This window comes from Crocodylus siamensis, chromosome 3 (genome assembly GCF_052110815.1).
Source record: "Crocodylus siamensis isolate JL-2025a chromosome 3, ASM5211081v1, whole genome shotgun sequence".
NCBI lineage: Eukaryota > Metazoa > Chordata > Crocodylia > Crocodylidae > Crocodylus > Crocodylus siamensis.
In genome coordinates this window covers 217,814,025-217,834,406 of record NC_143397.1, presented here as the reverse complement: position 1 = coordinate 217,834,406, position 20,382 = coordinate 217,814,025, and the positions used below count along the sequence as shown (strand labels likewise).

The following is a 20,382-nucleotide window of genomic DNA, read 5'->3' as shown; positions in this document are numbered from 1 at the left end:
TCCTGGGTTGTAGTAGCATCTAGCTTCAGAAAAAGCTAAACAGAGGCTAGGGGGATTAAAGGAGCTCTGTCATATAGTTTCAGGTCCGGACCGACTGACCTTTAAGCTGTTGTATGCAGGTAGAGAATTTAGCAAAGGTCATTTTAATGCTCCATTCTTTTACTGACATGTATAATTTTTGCTGGAAACACAAAATATATGCAATGTTAGTTTTCCCTATCACCTTTGAAGAACTTAAATACTTTTCCCAAAATTAAGTATATTTTGGCTGTCACAACATATCATGGCTTATATATAAACAAGGTAAAAAAAAAAAGGATCATATGATAGCTTTGAAAGACTGGGGTGAAACATCCAAACACTTTTAACCTCTCAAAAACTCATGCTTCCATGTTTATAAAGAAGGTACTGCAAACAGCTCAGAAAGAGGCTACAAGTCGAGAGCTCTTGATACATATCTATATTGGTTGAGGGTACTTTTTTAAAAAAGGCAGGTTTTAATGCTCAATATTTGATTTGATGGAATTAAAAAATGGACATAACCTCCCCCTGCAGACTATAATCTTTCTAGACTATTTACAAAGTCTCCAGAGTATGTGAGCTGCTCTTTATAAAAGATGTTGGTCCTCTGGGACCCACTCAGAATTTAGATTCTTTATAATTGATAGAAATTTTGCTAGCAGTTCCCCAAAAGTAGAACCTCATATGTTGTTGCACTTACTTCTTTTTAGATGACGGTAACTTCCCTAGGTTTTCGTTTCATACTCTCCAGTCGTGTTAGAGGGCGAAAGTTTGTGGATTTCTTGTTTCCCTCAGTAGTGTTCTGTCGGCAGTCTTTCTGCAGGCTTTTTAGCAACTCCATTAATTCACGCTTTTCAAGCTCTGCCTGCTCCAGCTCTTGACGATGCTGTCTCTCTGCTGCCAGCAGGGAGCGCACGTCAGACATCATTCGGGACATCTGACTCTGAAAGCACATAGAAAACAGACTGATCCAAAAACTCAAACTACTCCAGTTCTGATGATGGTTGTATTGGAGTTGACATGGTTTCTGCATCTCTAGGAGGACAGACAGTGAACAGCTAAGAGTATTCTTAACTCCAACTTCCAGTGACAAAACAAATTTCATCCTAGGGAGAATGCAGCACAGCTCCCACCTGCCCTCTTGCACTAATCTCAAATAGGACCATCTCTCAGATTCTAGATTTTCCAGAAGATTTCAGTGTTGCTTCTTATGATTTTTATCTCAAAATCCTAAAGAAGTTTGTGATTTAGTTTTTAGTCACTTCCAGTATTTTAATTCATTAGGAGCCTTAAATTAGAGATTTAAATTGCTCCAGGCTTTGAGGGTTGTGTTTTTTGGTTTTTTTTTGTTTTGGGATAAAAAAGCTGGATGAATGGTTTTGACAACAGATCATCTCACCTGCTATTTAATTAACCTTATCTATAATGGGGTTTGGAAGTGTGTTTGAATATAGCTCCAACTGTTATTGAGGTCACCAACATAGCACTACAGCCCATGTTTCTTTTTAGGATAAGACACTTAAAATGCAAGCACAGGAACTGAATTACTCTGACATGCCTTGTGCCTTAACAGTTCAGCTGGAAACAGATGCAGCAATCTTTTGAGAATCATATTTTAGATGACTAAAATATAAGATGATTTCTTTTACTTATAACAAAGAAATGCAGCTTCCCTTACTGGGAAGTGCAGCAAGCCTTGACTTCTGGGAGAAGAAAAGCACTGGAAAATGGTTCTGGTGCCCACTTACCTTCAGCTCCTCAATTTCATTTTGCAGCATGCTTTCCTTTTGCACCATGTGTCTTCTCTGGGAATCCAACCTAGATTCCATCTCATGCTTTGCTTCTTCCACTCTGCAGATCATTTCTGACCTAAAATGGTCCAGGTTTTCATTTTTAACCAAGGAAGTACACCTGTATTTTTTTTTTTTTTTTTTAAGAGTCAGAGCAACCTTCTATAGTCAAATAGCTATATCACTTTTGAATTAAAGGAGTTCAGGATTAGAGGCAAGAAAGGCCTTTCAGTATATTTTGCCAACCAACAGTATTCTTGCTTGGTATGTAACATTCAAGGGTTTTAATCTTCCTTTGATGGAACATTCACATCCTACTGCTGGTATCAGGAGGAGAGAGACCCAAGGGTCTCGTTCCTGTGGTGATGGGCAGCAGTATGCAAGACACTGCAGGAATAATTCTAGAATCTAAACTCTTTTTAGTCTTAGTTAATTTAATGTTTTTTAGTCAAAAACATGTGATTAACTTTGCTAATAGGTATGCCTGGTATCTTGTGCAGAGTATGGCATCTACAAAAACTGGTGTGCCTAACTCAGACTGGCCTGAGGGACTGTTTGGCTTAACAGACCTTTGGATGGTTATTTGTGTGTTAGTTTAGGAGTAATATACTCTGTCAAAATAAAAAGGCATGAATATGTCAGTGTTTGTCATTCCTTTTGCTCCAGGCAGGCTAGGCCACCATAGCATCTGTAATCTTTTGCTCTTGTCAATTTCTGCTGGACATTCAAAGGCAATAATTGTGAGAACACTATTTTAATTTAGTTATTAAACAGTTGCAGCCAAAGTCCTAATGTTAACAGGTTAACCCCTTGAATTCCTTGAATTGTATGCACGTTAGCATCCCTATTGCCTTGGAGAGGTCACTGGTTCTCACTGCATTTGGGTCACCGGCCAAGTGCAAGTAAGCAGGGGCCACCACTGACCAATGGAGAAAGAGAGACGGTGGCAAGGAACAAAACTGGTGGAAGATTACGGAAACACTAAACTGGAGGAAGAACAGAGAAAAGAGGAGAAACAGGCAAGTAGTGCAAACATTCACACTGGCTGGTATTAGTCTTTTGTGATTTATTTTAGGTGAAAGCTAGAACCAGCCTCTCATTGCTGATTTAGAGCTACTGAACACAATTAGAGTACAGACTTTCAAACTATTGACTCTAACTACATAATAATTTTGCTTTAGGCATGTATCACGTTAAGCTAAAAAATAAACCTATTCAACAGTCTCAGTCTAATTTTTAGGGAGTATTTCACTAGTTCAAATACTCATTTATTTTGAATAATTCTAAACTCTGCATATGAAAAAAATAGACCGATCAAAATAATTTAGGCTAAAAAAAAGTAATAAGAGCTTACTGTGTGTGTACGTGTGTATTAAGAACAATGACTATCAATTGATGGTAATCAGAATTAAGAGCTAGTACTCGAAACCATCTATTATATGCAATGATTTTAAGTCCACAATAATATAAACACCCCAGAAACAGAGAAAGAACCATACCGAAGCAATTCCAGTTCTGTTCGTAGCTCTGCTACGCAGTTATGCTGTGTGTCTTCTGCACTGAGGATGGTATAACCACAACCATTGGGACACTCACGGCTCCGGTATTCACACAGTGCCAAATGGCCTTCTAAGTTACGTCGCTCGACCTGAACTGGACAACCTAACAGGAAGCAATAAACTAAAGCATTAAGCCAGTTAAAATTCATAGAAGCACCCCAAAACTTAGCAAAAACCATCCTAATGCGCATGGAAGCTGCAAAGCACAGAACTGACCACATTCAAGTCTGTCAAAACAAACAACAAAGCAATTCCCTTAAAGTGTGGAGAGAGACCCAAATAATAAAAAAGGCCCTAAAATATTGTCTAGATTAAGCTTGTAGCTACTTTCCTACTGTTTGTCAGGCACGGAGGCAACTTCACTCGTGGCAATGCTAATGTGGACCAGGGATACTAGCAGCTGCTCTAAATTAACATTTCTACCACAGAAAGGAATCGCTGGAGACCAAGAAAAATGCCAGTGTTGACAGCTTGGGGAATTGAGACGCAAAAAATAAAGTACTCTAAAGATAATTTCAATTTTCCAGAAAACCTCTGGGCTGACCAAAACTCTCAAAGCCTGAGGTAAGAGCTGTGGTGCACATTTTTAGTCTTTTTTTCCCCCCCCCCCACAATTCTCATATTATAAAAGTTTCACTGCATAATGTTTGCTGATCTGGAAAGGTTGAGAAATGCTGCTCTTGACTGTACTGTCTTACTTATCTGGTCTATTCTTTAAAAGGACACACAGAACACAAAGGCCATGGAATAATGCTACAGTGAAACACTCTGGCTGCTACTCATGAAAATGGAAAATGTCAGTTGTCCAGTGGAGGTTTCTAGTAATAAGATTAGTGGAGTCACATAAAATAGGCTTTAATGTGGCCTCTTAAAACACAAGTTTGTCGAATGCAACAAAAGCCTTTGCATAGAATTCTTAAATGTGTTTTTTATGGAAAATGTATACTGTCAAAAATGGAGCTTTTTGCTGAAATGTTGGTCAGGGAAGATTTTTTTTTTTAAGGTCCCAGATGGAATTTCTATTTAAAATTAGAGAAGGAAAACTTCTGCAGGACAGCAACAAGGCAACAGGAAATTCCAGGGCTAAATTATGACACGCAAGCTTCGTACTCCTTTAACATCTATTGCACTCTTATGAATTTTCTGTAATAGGAACTGAGACCAAATCCTTGGCATAGGTTGAAGAGTATGAGATGCTCCATCCTATTTGTGCATGCTATAACTTAAAAATGCATAAGGCTTGAGAGAGATTTTGTTCATTAAATAGTTCTATTCATTTAACAATATTTCATTTGAAAAGCTTAAAGTATACATGCAGCGAAGCTGAAGTACCAGCGGAAACTAACTTACTGGAGGAGGCCCATGTACTAGCATAAACAACACTGGGCCTAAAACTTCGGAGCACATGCATTATTCCATACGCACTGATAAAATCTAATAACTATATTATTGTTTTTCACTGTACCTTCTATGAAAAAACTAACAAATCTGGAAACTCCTGAGAGAGCTATGCTGTAATTCTATCTAAAATCACTAAACTTGTCAGAAAGCTGAGGCCATAGACAGGTATTCATTCCTGGTAGCAAGTAAGGATCTCTCTGAATTCTTTCTACTAGAAAAATCCCCGGGGAGCTGGAGTGTACATGCATTCCAGCCCCCTGGCTGGAGGGTTACACAGGTTACACTAGAGGGCTGCTCCCTGGGCTAACCCCACCCTTAGAGGAGCCCATCAATTGACAGCCTGCCCTCTTCCCTGCTTTGGAAGGGGGATGGTGCTCAAACTGGTGGTTGGCAACTGCTGAAAAGCCCTGGGACAATACCGCTCTCCCCTATCTTCTCATGTTCCATTGTGGCAAAGTATCTCCCACACCATGTGCTCCTCTAGGCCAACCCCTGGGCTGACCTGGAGCAGTCCAGGAAGAGAGAGGGGCATTCTCCTATGGTGGAAACCCATTCAGGAGGGTTCTCCCAAAAGGAGAATTTCCCCTCACCAATCAGTTGACTGGTGGCAGGGGCAAGGGAATTTTTCAAAGCAGGGTCCTTGCAGGGCTTCCTGACAACTCGCCCCTGGGTGGGCTATCAGGGAGCCAGTGCTCTCCCCTGGAGGGAGAAAGGGAGAGCAGGGGACTGTGTGATATTGGGTGTCTTCAACATCTGACAGAAGTGTACAGCTGTTCAAGTTAGACGGGGGAAGCTCTTGCTAGTAGGTATCCAATCTAACTTTCTTGTGGAAGAGCTAGTTCTCTTCCACAACAAATCTCATGAATGGCTGTGCACTCTCTAAGCACAAATGTAATGCCTGTTCACAGATGATCCAATCATCACATGCATAATCAATGTGCCTTAACAAAATTGTAAATTGGCAGAAAGTGAAAACTATGCTTCATAGCATATTTGAAAAAAAATTAGTACGTAGCCCAATATTCTAATTAATTCTTACTAGTTTCCAGATGAGAAGAAATAACTGTGTGTGCTAACTTATTTTCTTTGAGTTTTGTATTGGCTCTTGGTTTGGTTTTGTTTGTTGAACAGACTGTGCCTGAACAGGAATGTGCAAGCTGAAGTGCCTGTTTGCTCACATTTCTAAAGAAAGGTTCTTTCTTTTTGGCCTACAATTCAGAACTCAAATGAATGTCCATTACTGCTACTCTACTGTCATTTAGTTTGACAAGCACCAGATTTTTTTCTGTATAGAGAGGGCTCAGCTTCTTTTACTCACCAGCATTTGAGCAAGATATCTGGCTGTATTCACATTCTCTCTCATGTCTGTCTATAGATTCTAGAGAACAGACCATGTCACAGCCATGTTCTCTGTTTTTGCAGTGAAGCTGAAGTCGATTTAGGTCATTTTTCATATATCTACATACAGAAAAAGTTATTTTTAACTGCTGGAAACTCTAAAAACAGTTGATATTTGCCACAATTCAGGGATTCTCACTCCTACAAGAAAAAAGGGCCAGTGCTCTGTTCTGTATTTTTAGCATTCAAGTTATCACGCTTTATTAGACAAAGTCAAAAGTTAGGGAAACCTATTGTAATGGAACATTTTGGTGCAAAATTAAATGTACAAATGAAGAAATGTTACCACTAAGTCACAATTTAAAGTAACAGATGCTAATGCTAGCTAAGAGGGAGGCTATAGCAGGGGTGGGCAAAATACAGCCCGCGAGCTGGATCTGGCCTGTCAAGGGATTTTATCCAGCCTGTGGTGGGTCCTTCAGTCCCGCCTGGTCCAGGTGTAGGGGACAGCCTAGGCCATGGTACATGCAGCCATTCCTGCTGCCCCCAGGTGCTGTGGGGCTGGGGCAGTACAGCAGCCAGACTCTACTTCGCAGCAGCTGTTTCCCAGTAGTGGCTCCTTTTGACTGCCACAGTTGCTGTCACCACCATTAGATTTGGCCCCCACTGCCTGGGCACCCCAGCTTGTCTGCCCCGCACCCATTACTGGGGGCACTGGAAAGAGCAGGCAGGTGGGCTGGGTCTCCAGAAAGAGTGGCTGGGACCCCCATGGGCAGGATGTGTACAGCTGGGTGAGGAGTGGCATTTGGGAGCAGAACGGGTGGGAGAGGTCAGGGCTGGGATCGGAGGGCAATGACAGCAGAGGGCCATGCAGGGAGGGACTGCAGCTCTGCCCCATGCTGTAATCACCCTGCAATCCTGGCCCTGGCCCTGCTTGCCCATCTTGTTCCCAGATGCTGGTCCTTGCCTGCACGCAGCCCTTTGCATGCAACTGGCTGAGTACGCCTTGCCTGCTGGGGTCCTGGCTGGTTTCCATGGAGATCCAGCCTGCCTACTCTGTCTGGCACCCCTGGACCACTTAGGGAGTTCTGGTGAGCTGCTGCAGAGGGGATGGCGGAGGCCATTGATCTGGTTTGCAACAACTAACCAAACCTCCCTAAGAGGCCCTCCAACTCAAATAACTGCCCATCGGGGCAATAGCTTGTATTATTTCAATTAGATTTTGAATAGATTTCATTAAGATCTGAGAAGAATTAGGGGCATTTGGAGCCATAATGTTTCAGGAAGGTCATGAAAAGCATATTGATAAGCAAATACAAAATGAATGTACTGAGTTAAACAGAAGATCCTTGCTTTAGTATAAAATTTAATAAACTTTGCTAAACTTTTGTAAAGCTTTTTTGGCAATACCTTCCAATTTATTTTATGTTTCCAAACTATAAGTGTTGTGCCAAATATTGTGATCTTATGGCAACCTTCATTTTTAAGTGACTGTTTAAGCCTAGCTGCAAAATTATCAGAAAACCCCACCCTTTTCCTTACTAGTGCTTACACCATTTCTGCCAGTGGCAGAACTACAGTGTTTGGAACATTTGGGAAAAAAATGTAGCGAAGGTGAAACCAAAATGTAATTGTAAGAACTTCATGTGGCAGGGCACTTTTGGGTGCCTGCCACTTTAAGGCTGGGGGCAGCTGTGGGCCAGCCCCAATGAGGTAGCCATTTTAGATCTACGCTCACATGGAAGAGGTAACAGTCTGCTGCTAGCAGCCAAAAAAGCAACACCCTGTTGAGCGGCTGCTCAGAACATCCTTGGAGATAAGGGCAGGAGCTATGGGGATGGTAGGAGGCTCCTGGTCCTAGGTATGACTGAAAACTGCACCCTGCTGGGGAAGGATGGCTTGGTGGGGCTACCTGTGGTGGGGGAGCTCCCCAGAAGGGCCCCCACATCCTGGTCACCCAGACTTAGGGACAGGCATGGGGGCCAGGTACATCTTCAGACACCTGAGCCCCACAGGGGTGTAAGACCCCAGAAGCCCTAGGGAGGGAACAGCAGACTGGCCCAGAGAGAGGGCAGGAGAGTGGCCCCAGAGCAGGGCAGTTACATATGGTAGGCCCACACAGAGTAGGGGCTCTTGTTACAACCTGAAGGACTGTGCATAAGCAAAGTGTAGAGTAGGACTGAAGGCCAGTCTGAAGGGCTGCACCAGGAGATGTGCTGAGTAGGGCTGAAGGATGGCTAAAAGGGCAGCACATGGGACAACACCCACAAGTATATGAATGTGGGAAGTTGCCTGGTGAGGGGCTATGGGCAGAGTCAGTTCACCATTAGGCACAAGGCTGATGCTACGTAGAGTAGGGGAGCACAAGCAATCCAAAAGGCTGTGTTCGTGGTGCCAGCATGACAGTAGTTAAACCTGATAATCCAAGGGGGGGTGCTCAAGGAAGCAGGGCAGGTTGTGAGGGGCAGTGTATAAAAGGCCTGGTGAGAGACTGGTGTGGAACAATCCCTGGTGAGAGAGGGGTGGTATGAATGAGGCCCCAAAGAAGGCAATGTGTGAGAGGCCCAACTGTGGACCTAGCCTTGCCCAGCCTTGGGCCAGAACTGTAATAATAATAATCTGAATGCCATCTTTGAGGCATGAGACAAGATAGGGGGAGGCTGGAGTCATGTAGAGCCCCTCTTAGCATTGGGGTGTTAAAATGGGCAGCCTCCCACATTTTATATCAGTTTGATGAAGAGCATGTCATGGCAGGTGAGACTGGGTGGACTGCCCCATACAGACAGGTGGGCAGGCCAATGCTGAGACTTGGCCCTGTCACACTTGGCATAATCTCTCACTTCTTTACTACACTTTGTCTGGCCTACCTGGAAAGGGCCAAACCATTATAGAATCGGGCAGAAAAAAGTACTTTACACATGGATTTAGGCTAAATCAAGCTGAACTGGTGGATTAATTTAGTTATTTTAGTGTGGATCGACAGGGTGAGAATTACCCATAAACCACCCCTGTCCCCCACCCTACACAACCTTAAGTCACCCTTAATTCACATCAATCAGTGCTACATAATTGTTATTGTAGTATTTTATCTATTGTGAATGTAGAACTTTAACTTCATGATTAAAGTACCAAGATCTGATTCTTGGTGAGAATGGTAGAAAATGAAGGGGTGAAAAAAATTAGTGGAAATGCAACATGCTTTTATTCTGAAAGAGGAGGCCCAAGGCATGCTTGAATAGTTTCTCTCTCAAGAGAGATTTAATAAGCGTTGTGTTCACATTTGTGACACTAATCATTACAAGTCAATTTACATAGGTGCAGAAGAATGCTAGCTTCGCGGTACCCGTGGGCTTCTAGCATAGTGTGAAGTCCTTTATCCTGCTGCTTCTTGCAAGCCAGTTAGCTTTGTTGTCAGTCCCTCAGGCAGTTCAGTTCCCACCAAACATGCTTCAGTCTCTAACAATACAAACAGAACAAACCAAAATCCTCCATCCTCTCCAGATATTAGAGCAGCCACTTTCTAATCTGACTTTTCCCCAGTACAACCTGGCGTCTCCTTGCAAGCTGGTCCTCCCAGCTTGCCCGCTTCTGCTCTCTCCCATGAGTTAAGCTCCCACTGGGACACTCCCTCATAAGGGCATTTAGCTGTGGGGCATTTTGCTAAACAGAGCTGGCTGCTCCGTCAGAGAGCATGCCAACCTGTAACACTTGGTTTCTTTTGAAGAGTGTGGATTAGTATTTTTGTCTGAAGGTGGTTACTAAATGATATTCTAGGACTCCAGGTAAGACAAAAGTACAAATAGGTAATGAGATAAATGTACTGGGTTTTTTGGTTTTTTTTAAAAAAATCATATTATAGTGAAAGTAGTTAATACCGGGTCTTCATAAGTCCTTGTGCACATTTAAACTATAATAACTAAGTTTGTAGGTATGATGGAAACAATCTGTAAATGGCATTTAAAAGCAAATTTGTTAAAGCTGTAGAACAACTAGAGTACACAATGCTAGGCTTCGTAAGTAATAACAAATTTATTCTTAAATAAGATGGCTACTATGCTCTGAATGTACAACAGTTCCTAAATGATATTTTCCCAGAGAAGTGGAAAGGCAGAGGTCCCCATAAAAAGAAGTCCAGTGGTGACAGGTCAGGTGAATAGGGTGGCCAAGCAATTGGTCCACATGTTAAAAGTGTAGTTTACTTGTCAAAACCATGTTCTTTGGAACTTGGGGCTAGGATCACCAATGAGATTAGTGCTGTAACTCAGGAGCAACTGGAAAAAGTTTTCAAGGAGTTGGAAGATTGTATTGAGCAATGTATCATGATGGATGGTGGTTATGTTGAAGTCTAGCATTGTGTGCTCTGGTTGTCCTAAAATGTTAGTGAATTTGATTTTAAATGCTGTTTACAGATTTGTTTCTATCATACCTACAACCTGTTATTAAAATTTAAAAGTGCACAAGGACTTTATGAAGACCCTGTATATAAATCCATACATATGTTTCTGTATATATAATTGCAGTTTCTACCACATGCAAGTTATGCCACAGAAAATTGGGAGGGGAAGTGGTCCAAATGATGGAAAATGAGCAGGACTCAGATTTGTAAGCTTTCTCAATGTAAGCTTTGGGAAGCCCACAGTTACAAAATTTCAGCAGTGCAAAGATTTAGGAAAAACTTCAGTTTATTATCCAATATTTACATACCTGTAGAGAGGGTGTAGCACAGATGCATCAAGTGCCTGCCTGTCCTCGGGGCAGTTACTGTGATGAACAAGCCATCCATGTATACATGTAGTGCAGAAAGCATGTTCACAAGGAGCCTGCAAGGGATCTTCTAAAACATCCCGGCATATGGAGCACAGAAGTCCTTCATTAACATAGCCCACAAAACGCTCAATATCATACCCCATTCTTTTCCACTGAGTTTCAGCCTATTATAGTATTAAAACATGAATTAGTGGCTGATAAATACTACTGCTTAGCACAGACAGTATATTTGGTGCTGCCTAATACAAGGAAAAAAAGTTCCTGCACCCAAATGCTCAGGGCTAATTTCCTTAGTGGAACTAAGTAATGTTTGAGGATCCTGATCAATCTCAGGAATGAGACAGGTGCCAAGCATAATGAAAGCAGTTCTGGACATGTGTAGAAGCAGAACTGTGGGCACCCCCAAAAGCTTACCGCAGAAACATAGATAATTAAAGACTTTTGGCATCTCAGGGCTTAAACTAGGGTTTTCAAGATCACACTGATGAACTTCAGTAACTAGTTCTGTCCAAGTACTGTTTTAGATGCGTAAGCATGTGTGGATCTAGCCCCTCTAGTCCTGAAAGCAGCCACATTAGTAAAAACAGAGTCAAGGTGCTCTCTTCCCCCAAATCCTATTGTACAATGCAATCCTTTGTAGACATGGAATATTTTCCCCATCTGAAGTCTAACTAAGAATTAGTCTCAAACTGAAAACAATCTGACATGAAATGTAAAGGTGGACTGCAGTAGTGGAGAAGAAAAAACTGTTAAAAATAGCCAGACCTTGTTTGCTTTCTGATATGATGGGTTGTTTTAATAAAAATAAAACCTTTCAAATTATAAAACAGAGCTTTTCCAAAGAAACATGCATAGTACTTCATGGATCAGTGTCTATCCACCAAAAGTAATTTACTTTTCTACAGGCTGATTGCACGAGTAAGGGTAGAAAGAAATATTCAATGACACCTCACTTTAACAGGCTGCAGATTCTGCCCTTTTACAGTTCCTGGTGCTTTAATGGGCTTGCAGCCCCTTGCACCATAAAAGCTGCCCCAAGGAGGCAAGGGGGATGGGGCTGTCTTCAAGCCACATGGTAGCAAGGGCTGTTTGGCCAATGAAAAATGCCCGATCAGATGCTGTCTCTGCTGCAGCTCCATCACCGTTGCTGACTGGTGGCAACAACTGACTAGGCTGGCTTCAAGCTGGTCCTGCAGGGCTTCCTGACAGTTTGCTCAACTGCTAGCTATCAGATAGTCAGCTTCTTTCCCTCCCTCCTAGAGGGAGAAGAGAGAGCAGAACACTATGGGATACTGGGGACAGGAAGACCTGTCCACATGTTAAATCTGATGCGGAAAAGTTTCCTGCAATTTTCTTTATTGACAATTAGCCATTTTTAGCATGACAGAACATGGATGTGAACAGCTGATGTCTAGGCCCACACAAGGTCCTGGACAGACATTACATTTGTAATGCTACAAATATCAGAGTGCTCTGAAGTACTGCTAAAATGTAGTGAAGTACTAAAAAAAAATGTAGCATACGTTTCGTCTGGTCATTCTCAACTGATTTGTCAGTTCTTTTCCATAAGTTTCAATCTTTCTGTATTTCATTAGAAGTACTTTTCTGACCTTGTCAAATGTCATGAAATAGCTTTTAATAAATTGTTAGAAATTACATATAAAAAACAGAAGTAGGAAGACTTACTGTTTTAGATGTAACTCACATAAATAGATTCGGCTTTAAACAAACACTTTGGAATTCTGGTTCTCTAGACAGCAGCACTTGATCACCTTTTTCAGTTATCTCTTCATCACTGTTATTTTTTATAGGGACACCAAAAAAGAAGCAGGCTCAATTATTGTGTTTCCTGAGTTACAGATCCCTATGCCTAACCAACTAGTTACTGAATAGACTTCTCATAGCCATTAAAATAAATTTTACTGTAAAGGTTGTTTTACAGCACATTTAACACTTTAGCTTTCTCTCCCACAGGACCCTCCAGCACTGGGAGAATGGACTAAGAGGTATTAAAATAACAGATTTTCAAACACGAGGTGTGTAAAATAGTGTTAGCTGTCAAAGCACATTAAGACATTTCAGTTATCTCCTACTTTCAGAGACCCAGTTTAGATGATTAAATAGTTAATGCATTTACAAACAACCCAACATTTTTAAACATTATTTTGCTTTTCCATGTACCATAGAAACATCTTTAAGCATATTGACATAAGCTAACAATATTAATTACCAATATTTCTCATCAGTGATAAACAGAACTTAAAAAGTTAATTAAATCACGTTGGCTAAGAGAGGGCACATTTACATGTGCATTAACATGCTTTAGTTAATGTGCATTAAATCTAGTACCTCCATTGTGGGGTACTAGGAAAATGCGCATTAACTAAAGGGCATGGGGCACCTATACAAGAGCAGGGAGGCTGCTCGGACACACTAATTCCAGCATATTGGAACAGACTAGATTAATCAAGTTTGCTGGAGTGTGGCAGTTACCGTGCTCCAGCAGCCTCCCACGTCTCATTTGATAAGCTTTAGAAAAAGTGACCCTGCTGCCATTTTGAAGCACGGGACACGGAATACACGTGATACCACAGGTGTTTTAATTAGAGGAGCTCTCAGAGCTGCTCTAATTAAAGTGTCTCTTCCACCCCCTGGCCCAAGCATGTGTATGGATGCCCTCAAATACCACCCTGCCAAGTAAGCTAATAGGTCTACATTTTTCCAGTCTAGACATGACTTCAAGGAAGTGTGGCAGAGTGAGACAAATTCCATTTTAACACATTAATCTGTCAAAGCTGAACACACGTACACCCCTTTTTCCAATGTAGATATGCTCAGAGTGAAATGCAGACATTACAAATGAGAAATTGGCTTCAAGCAGTTTTTTAGAGCAAATGTTTTGAAGAGAAGTGCTACAATTTCAGTACAGTTCCATGGTGTATTCTGAACAAAATCCATGTAGAAATATACTGATAATAAGGCTGAGCCAGAAAATATAACAGATTAGTCCAATTTAGCTGTCTATAATAGACGAAATGCAAGAAGCAATTAAAAAGCACAAAAATAAAACATTTTGATGTGTAGTCATTTCAGGCTGTATATAATAAGTAAACAAAGAGATAAGAAGAAATAACCCCTCTGAAGGTTTTTTCTTTTACTGTTGTTCTTTGAAGAAGTAACAAAGAAAATTCAACCATATGTGACTTTTTTACCCTTCAAGATGCATATATACTTTATTCTTTCTAAAGCTCTCATTGGTCAAAAGCATTGACAAGGTTTTTTATAAACTTTAAATTTATTCTAATTAAATATACCATTGTTTCTGAACTTGACTAATTGATTGTAACTTAACTAACTGAACTACAAGCACAATGGAATGGAGTTTATAGATCTTCACTTACTGCTACAGACCAAATTAAGAATAAATTAAAATATTTCATTTATTATCTGAAAACCTTAGCATTTGGTTATAATATTCCATTTTTCATTTGATAAAACATGCTCATCTAACTGAGGTTATATTCAGACTATGAGATGCTATTTTTTAAAAAGCACTACTGCAATAATCCAGTTCTAGCCTAGCTACTTCCATAAAAATGTAAATTAAAAAGGAAGTCACCACCTAAATCCTCTAAGTAAAACCCACTGTAAGGATCATGGTAGTAGGCTGAAAGAGAACATATATCAGCAAGTCAGAATACTGACCAGTTTATTCCTACTGTTCTCAACCTACTGAAATCTAAAAAAGAGATGTGAAATATTTGAAACAAGAATCCCAATTCATTTGTAACACACCAATAATATTAAACATCTACTTTACAGTCCTTCATTTAAATAACTTCTTAGAATGAGGAACAATGCCAAATCATCCTAAAAGGCAGACAACTGTGAATTTGCTGCTATTCTTTTACCATGAAAATGCACAAAGTTTGTTATTTAAAATCTGTTATACAAAGTGTGTTATTGGGTGTTCTTGACTACACAAGCAATTTACATAATAGTTACAAAAGGCAAAGTCAAGATGCTCAGTTCAGTTTATCTGATACAGCACCACAATACTAGTCCGCAGAATCTGCAACAGAAGTGCATCGAAAGCAGTTTGTATAGGGTATTTCCCAACTATAAACCAGTTTAAGTATCTGCTGCACTTATTTTTTGCTTTCTAGTGTTGTTTATACCATAGTCAAAGGTAAACCTACAACTTGTGAATATGTACCCTTGCCAATTTGAAACTAGTTAGCTCAAGTACCAACAATAGTGTAGCCACAGCAACAAAGTTCGCTACCTAGGTTACTTGGTAGCCCTTGCAGCCTGTACTGAGAACTGCACTCATTTGAAATTGACTTGAGTACGTTTGCACCTTTGACAGCAGCACAGACACAGTAGTGGTTAGCAACCTTTTCAGACTCAAAGCACCCCCCCCCCATTACTTGTGATTTGAGTGGCACCCCGTTTCAGAAACTAATTTATTTATTAGAGTGCTTACATCCTTGCAGATGGACCAGGCAATGGAGGCAGGTGAGCAACCAGGCAACGAGCGCCTGGGTTTACCCTTAACTACTCCTCTCCTCCCACTTCCTGTGGCAGTAGGGGTGCACCAGTTAAAGATTTTATTGCCAATACCGATCTGATTACCAATATGCAGCCTGACAGCTTGGAGAACAGCATTGGGCTGGTAAGTTGGGAGGGGTGGGGGGAAGGGGCATGGGGGTGCAGATCAAAGCCCCTGTGGTGAAGGAGGGGAGTGGGGCTGGGATAGGGACTGCCCAGCGGGGACAGGGGATGGGGCAGGACAGAAGTGCAGGCAGCTCATCGGGGCGGGGCAGGGAGAGGAGAATGGGGGCAGCTCCTTGCTCTGCACGCACCCTGGGGGAGACATGAGGGGCATGTCCCCCCTGGGTTTGTGTGCATGGCAAGGGTAGGCTGGCCCACTGCAGCCACTTCCTAGTGGGGGGCAGGGGGAGGGGCTAGCCCAGGGCTGTGCTCAGGGTTGGGTGAGCAGTAGTGGTGTTGGGAGGTTATGAGATGGGGTACAGTCACCCCAACATTTACTGTAGCCACCCCATAGACCCCCTCCCAGTGCTGCTGCCACCATATGCCCTGCCCCCACCCAGCCCCCACACCAGGAAGAGGCTGGTACAGCCCCCAGCCCATAGCGTGAAGCCCAGCCTTGTCCTATGCACAAATCCAGGGGGCACACATGCCCCTCATGCCTCCCATGGGGTGTGTGCAGTGGCGGAAGCCACCCCGCCCTCCTGGACAAACCAGATGTGGCTTCATTCTGCACCCTGCTTTACCTTGGCTGGGCAGCTCTTGCCCCTGCCTGTGCTCCATTCCCTCCTTCCCTCCCCCTCCATGAGGACCTTGATCTGCTCCCCCACGCTTCTTCTCTCCCCCATGCCCCTTCCCCACCCACAGACATACTGGCCAGACGTTGCTCTCTAAGCTGCCGGGCTGCACTCCTGGCCATGTGCATGCTGCAGTTGCATACGTGCACGTGGCATTTATCTGTGACATTATTGGCCACATCGGCCAAAAAAAGCCGATTGCTGAGAATGTCAATTTTCCTTTTATCAGTGCTGATACAATATGGACCAATGTATTGGTGCACCTCTATGCAGCACTCCAGGATGTCACTTGTATATAGATGCAAGGCAAGACCATGCGGGTGTCCTGCTTAACTCCTGAGCTGGAAAAAAATATACCATAGTGCTGTACGTGGCTAACTGGCTCCATTTCTTAGCAGTGCTTGGGTGCAGCACTGCATGAATGTGGCTGATGGCTTCTGGCTTGCAATCTGGTGCCCACTAAGCTAGCTTGGGTACTGCTACACAGTGCCACCTATGCAGACCTGTGATTCTCAGCTAGGGTTCCCTGGCACCCTAGGTTGTCTTGACATCTTTTCATGGGGTCATACTATGTTAGCTCTGCTACATGTGCAAACATGATTCACAAAATAAACTCAGCAATTTCAAATAGGAATGTTCACCTGCTGTGTTCTCTCTGAGGTCTTTGCAACCAAAAAGTTGCTCTGTTATCTTTTTATAGTGAAGAATAAGTGAAAACTAAGCTGGAATTGTCTGAGGGGTGCCTTGAGTCTAATGAGGTTGAGAACCACTCATGTAGACCTATGCTGTGAGTTTGAGCCAAGCCCACAAACTCCTCTCTGCTGTGGTGCCCCCAAAAACTTGAAAAATGAGTAGAGATCTGGTGCAATGTGATGGCTCCTTATGCTGACTAACTGCATCTCAGTTTCTTTAGAGAACTCCAACGGTGCTTGTATGCATCTCTGCACAGGCTAAAGAGAGCCAGTCCTCTGCAATGTGGGGTATTTCCTGCTTTGCAGATCAGACCACATACCTGAAGGTAGCCAGGAGTCTGTTTTACAACACACGTGCTCAAACCTGGGCCCACAGGACAGATCTGGCCCCCAGTGCAGTGTCATCTGTCCTGTAGGTTTGTGGGTAGCCCCAAGGCTGTAACCCTGCATGCTAGACTGGGCACAAGGGGCTGGGTGGGGCTCTGAGGCCTGATTCTAGCTCATAGGACTGGGCTGAAACAGCACAAGGCTCCAAGACCCAATTCCAGCACATGGATCCAGGCAGTGGTGGCCTGGGGCCCGATCTTGACACACGGGGTATGACAGAGGCAGCACAAGATCCAAGAAAAGGAATAAAGTTGTGGAAGGGGATCATGAGACAGACCTGGTATGACTAACAGTGGCAAAAAATTTCAAGATGAGGAAGGCTACTTTCCAGATTTGAACTAAGCTTATCCTAGAGGTTCAGAGAGCCCAGCAGCATGAGGCTTCCCTTGTCTTTGGAGTAACACCTAATGGCAACCTACCAAAGTCAGAAAGATGGGAATGATGGTTTAAGACTTGCATTGGCAGCCAACATCTGTGGGGCACATCTGCCCCACAAGTTTTCTCAGTTTTTAGAGGCACATTTTTCAGCAGAAGCTGTATTACAGGAGCAAGAAAGCAGTTCTTTGCAGACCTGGGACAGTGGCAGATTGGCGGCCTGCAGTGGTGGCCATGTTGTAAGTGCAGGCCCAGCACTAGTAAAAGGCTGCCAACTCTTAGTTTTAAGCAATCAGCTTATGCCACCTATTCCAGAATGGCAGTAGCCAGAGACACCTTGTCTGGGGCACTTTATGTACCTATTTGACCCACATGGTCTAAATGTCTGATGCAGTGGTTGTTGGCTCCAGCTTGGAGATTCAGTTTTTGGGAGCCCCTTTTATAGCCATGATCCTGTAAGCAGAACACAGTACATTTGGGCTGGTTTGGAGTTTGTGTTATCAGTTTCCTAGGGTTGCTATGCTATTTCCTATGTGCTTTGCTGATTTACAAATACTGCTCACTTAAAAGTTCATGCCTGGAACATCTTTAGCCATATGGGACCTGTGCTCTGTATATACTTTAGCTTAGGACTGGGATGGACAATTATCTGGGCTGGAGGGGCACTTAGGGAGTTTTGGTGAGCTCGACATCTCCTCCTCCCAAAAGCTCACCAAAACTCCCTAAGTGGCCCAGATACAGTTCTCCTTCAGAGGAACAGCTGTGAGATTGACAGTATTATTTGGCAGGCCAGAACCAGCCTGCAGGCTGTATTTTGCTGACCCTTAGCTAGGAGATTTAGGCAGCACGTGCACAGGAGTTGCTTGCTTCACATGTTTTAGCTACTTATGAGGGTCCAGATTTCTTTACCTTCTTGGTTTATTTGGCCAGTTTGAAAGCTGAAATACCATGGCATGAATATAATCAAGCTGTTTTTAAATGGGAAGCACGACCTTTATTTTTCCATTAACTATGAACAGAAAGCACAAAAATTAAATGCAGGGAGGGGAAAACCTGGAGGTAACTATGCCTTTAAACACCTTGGGCAATAAACAAGTTATCAGTGTAACTTGGGAGGTAGGAGGAGGAAGAACATCTGACTTTAAAAAAAGTGGAAAAAAAAAGTGAAAAAAAATTAAAAAGCAAACAGCAGGCAAACTTCAGGCTACAAGTGAAGGGCACCTGGAGAAATGCTTAAAAGAATTTTAAAGTCTACGGGTAAGGGAGGCAGAAATGGTCTGATGCTTTGAGGGGTCAAATCATGCTGTCCTCTCTTGCCTACAGGTTAGCTTTGGCTGGGAGCCCTGCAGTGAGCAAAAGGAGGCACTCTCAAAGGCATGGTCAACTGGAGTTGACAGATCTCAGATGCTGCGGACTAGTAAGGAAGGCCAGGGAGCAGGCAGAGGCTAAGCAGTGTGTAGGGACCAACCTGTTTAGTCCCCTAGACCAGTGGTTCTCAACCTTTTTGTACCAGGACACATTTGTAAACACCAGCCTGCAAGGGAAACCCCACAGTTCCCCACATTTTCCTTCTTTAAAGGAGAATCCATTTTTAAAGTTTGTTGGTAACCCTTTCATACATTCTTGTGACCTATTGTCGCAACCCATGGGTTGAGAAATGCCCTAGACTATCTGCTGAAGAATACTCCTTCCACTAGTACATGCTTTACCTGTTCCTTTACTCCCAACATTTTCCCTGGAAAGCACTAAATGTGCCTCGGCTACAACTTCCTCTTGACTTAAAGCTTTCACTCCGCTGCAATCTTCTCTGCAAACATCATACTTCTTGAAGTTCACCTTCATTATCAATCATCTACCCACAATTCAAGGCCTATAAGCTCCATGAAAATTTGCTTTCTGTAAGCCCTCAAGATCAGCAGTAACCAAATCATTGCCAGCACCAGTATGCCTAACAGTCTGGAAGCTGCACGTGCCAACCCTAAACATCAAGAACAGTAACAAGTGTTTACTGACTACTGTTCCATTTCTATGGCCTCAGAAAAATTATCTTCTTCCTCTGCTTTTAGGAAAACTATGTCCAGAGCCTCTTCCCAATTTGGGAATACCCTGGAGATACTAAATCCTTTCTAAGCTTTCCTCCTGCCTTGTTTGCCATGCAGGAATGTTTATTCTTGCAGTCAACATAGACTGTAAGCCTGTGCTGAGGGAAGGAGATAGTTGCTACTTTTCTATGTATGGGTTGCACTGCTGGGGCTTAACACATTCTGTATCTCTCATTCAATTGTCTCTAGTCATGGCTGCCAATGCTCTCCCACAGCTATTGCTGGTGTTAACCAGGCTCCTGAGCAGACAGCGATAACCAGCAACTCCTGGCTACTGAGAACCTTCTCATGAAGAAGTTCTGCTGCGTGCAATGTCACCCAGCTCCTCCCTGAACTCTGCCATCAAGGGTGGCTTGATGCCAAGAGCCGCTGTCTCAGCAGTGCAGGCAGCCGGGTCTGAGCCCGGGTGGCAGCTGTGGAGTCTGCCCTTTTCCTAGGCCAGCACAAGGTCCCGGGCTATTCTGTCTCATGCTGCTGGCCCATCGAGCTGGCGTTCCTGCACCCCCATCTCTGCCTGCATTGGTGTAGCCAACCCTCAGCATGTGTCACAAGTAGCACCGGTAGCCCCTGAGAGTGGCGGGCAGACAGCGAGAAGCAGAGCA

General features: G+C 43.1%; 1 protein-coding gene across 3 annotated transcripts in view; it reads right to left on the bottom strand.

Annotated features, from left to right (window-relative positions):
• Positions 1 to 20,382, bottom strand: part of LOC149869456 (RING finger protein 151-like) — a 28,779-nt gene that overhangs the window by 8,090 nt on the left and 307 nt on the right. Inside the window, exons 2-8 of one of the 3 annotated variants that reach the window (XR_016441475.1) lie at positions 12,563 to 12,671; positions 10,814 to 11,040; positions 6,090 to 6,229; positions 3,311 to 3,473; positions 1,770 to 1,890; positions 722 to 964; positions 100 to 181 (exon numbers count right to left, since the gene is read on the bottom strand). Coding sequence is in view for 2 of the 3 variants with exons in the window: in XM_090040354.1 (XP_089896480.1) it covers positions 728 to 964; positions 1,770 to 1,890; positions 3,311 to 3,473; positions 6,090 to 6,229; positions 10,814 to 11,019 (867 nt within the window). In the remaining variant the exon portion in view is untranslated. The remainder of the gene's footprint in view (positions 1 to 99; positions 182 to 721; positions 965 to 1,769; positions 1,891 to 3,310; positions 3,474 to 6,089; positions 6,230 to 10,813; positions 11,041 to 12,562; positions 12,672 to 20,382) is intronic. The other 2 variants (XM_090040354.1, XM_090040353.1) reach the window with 2 other exon arrangements.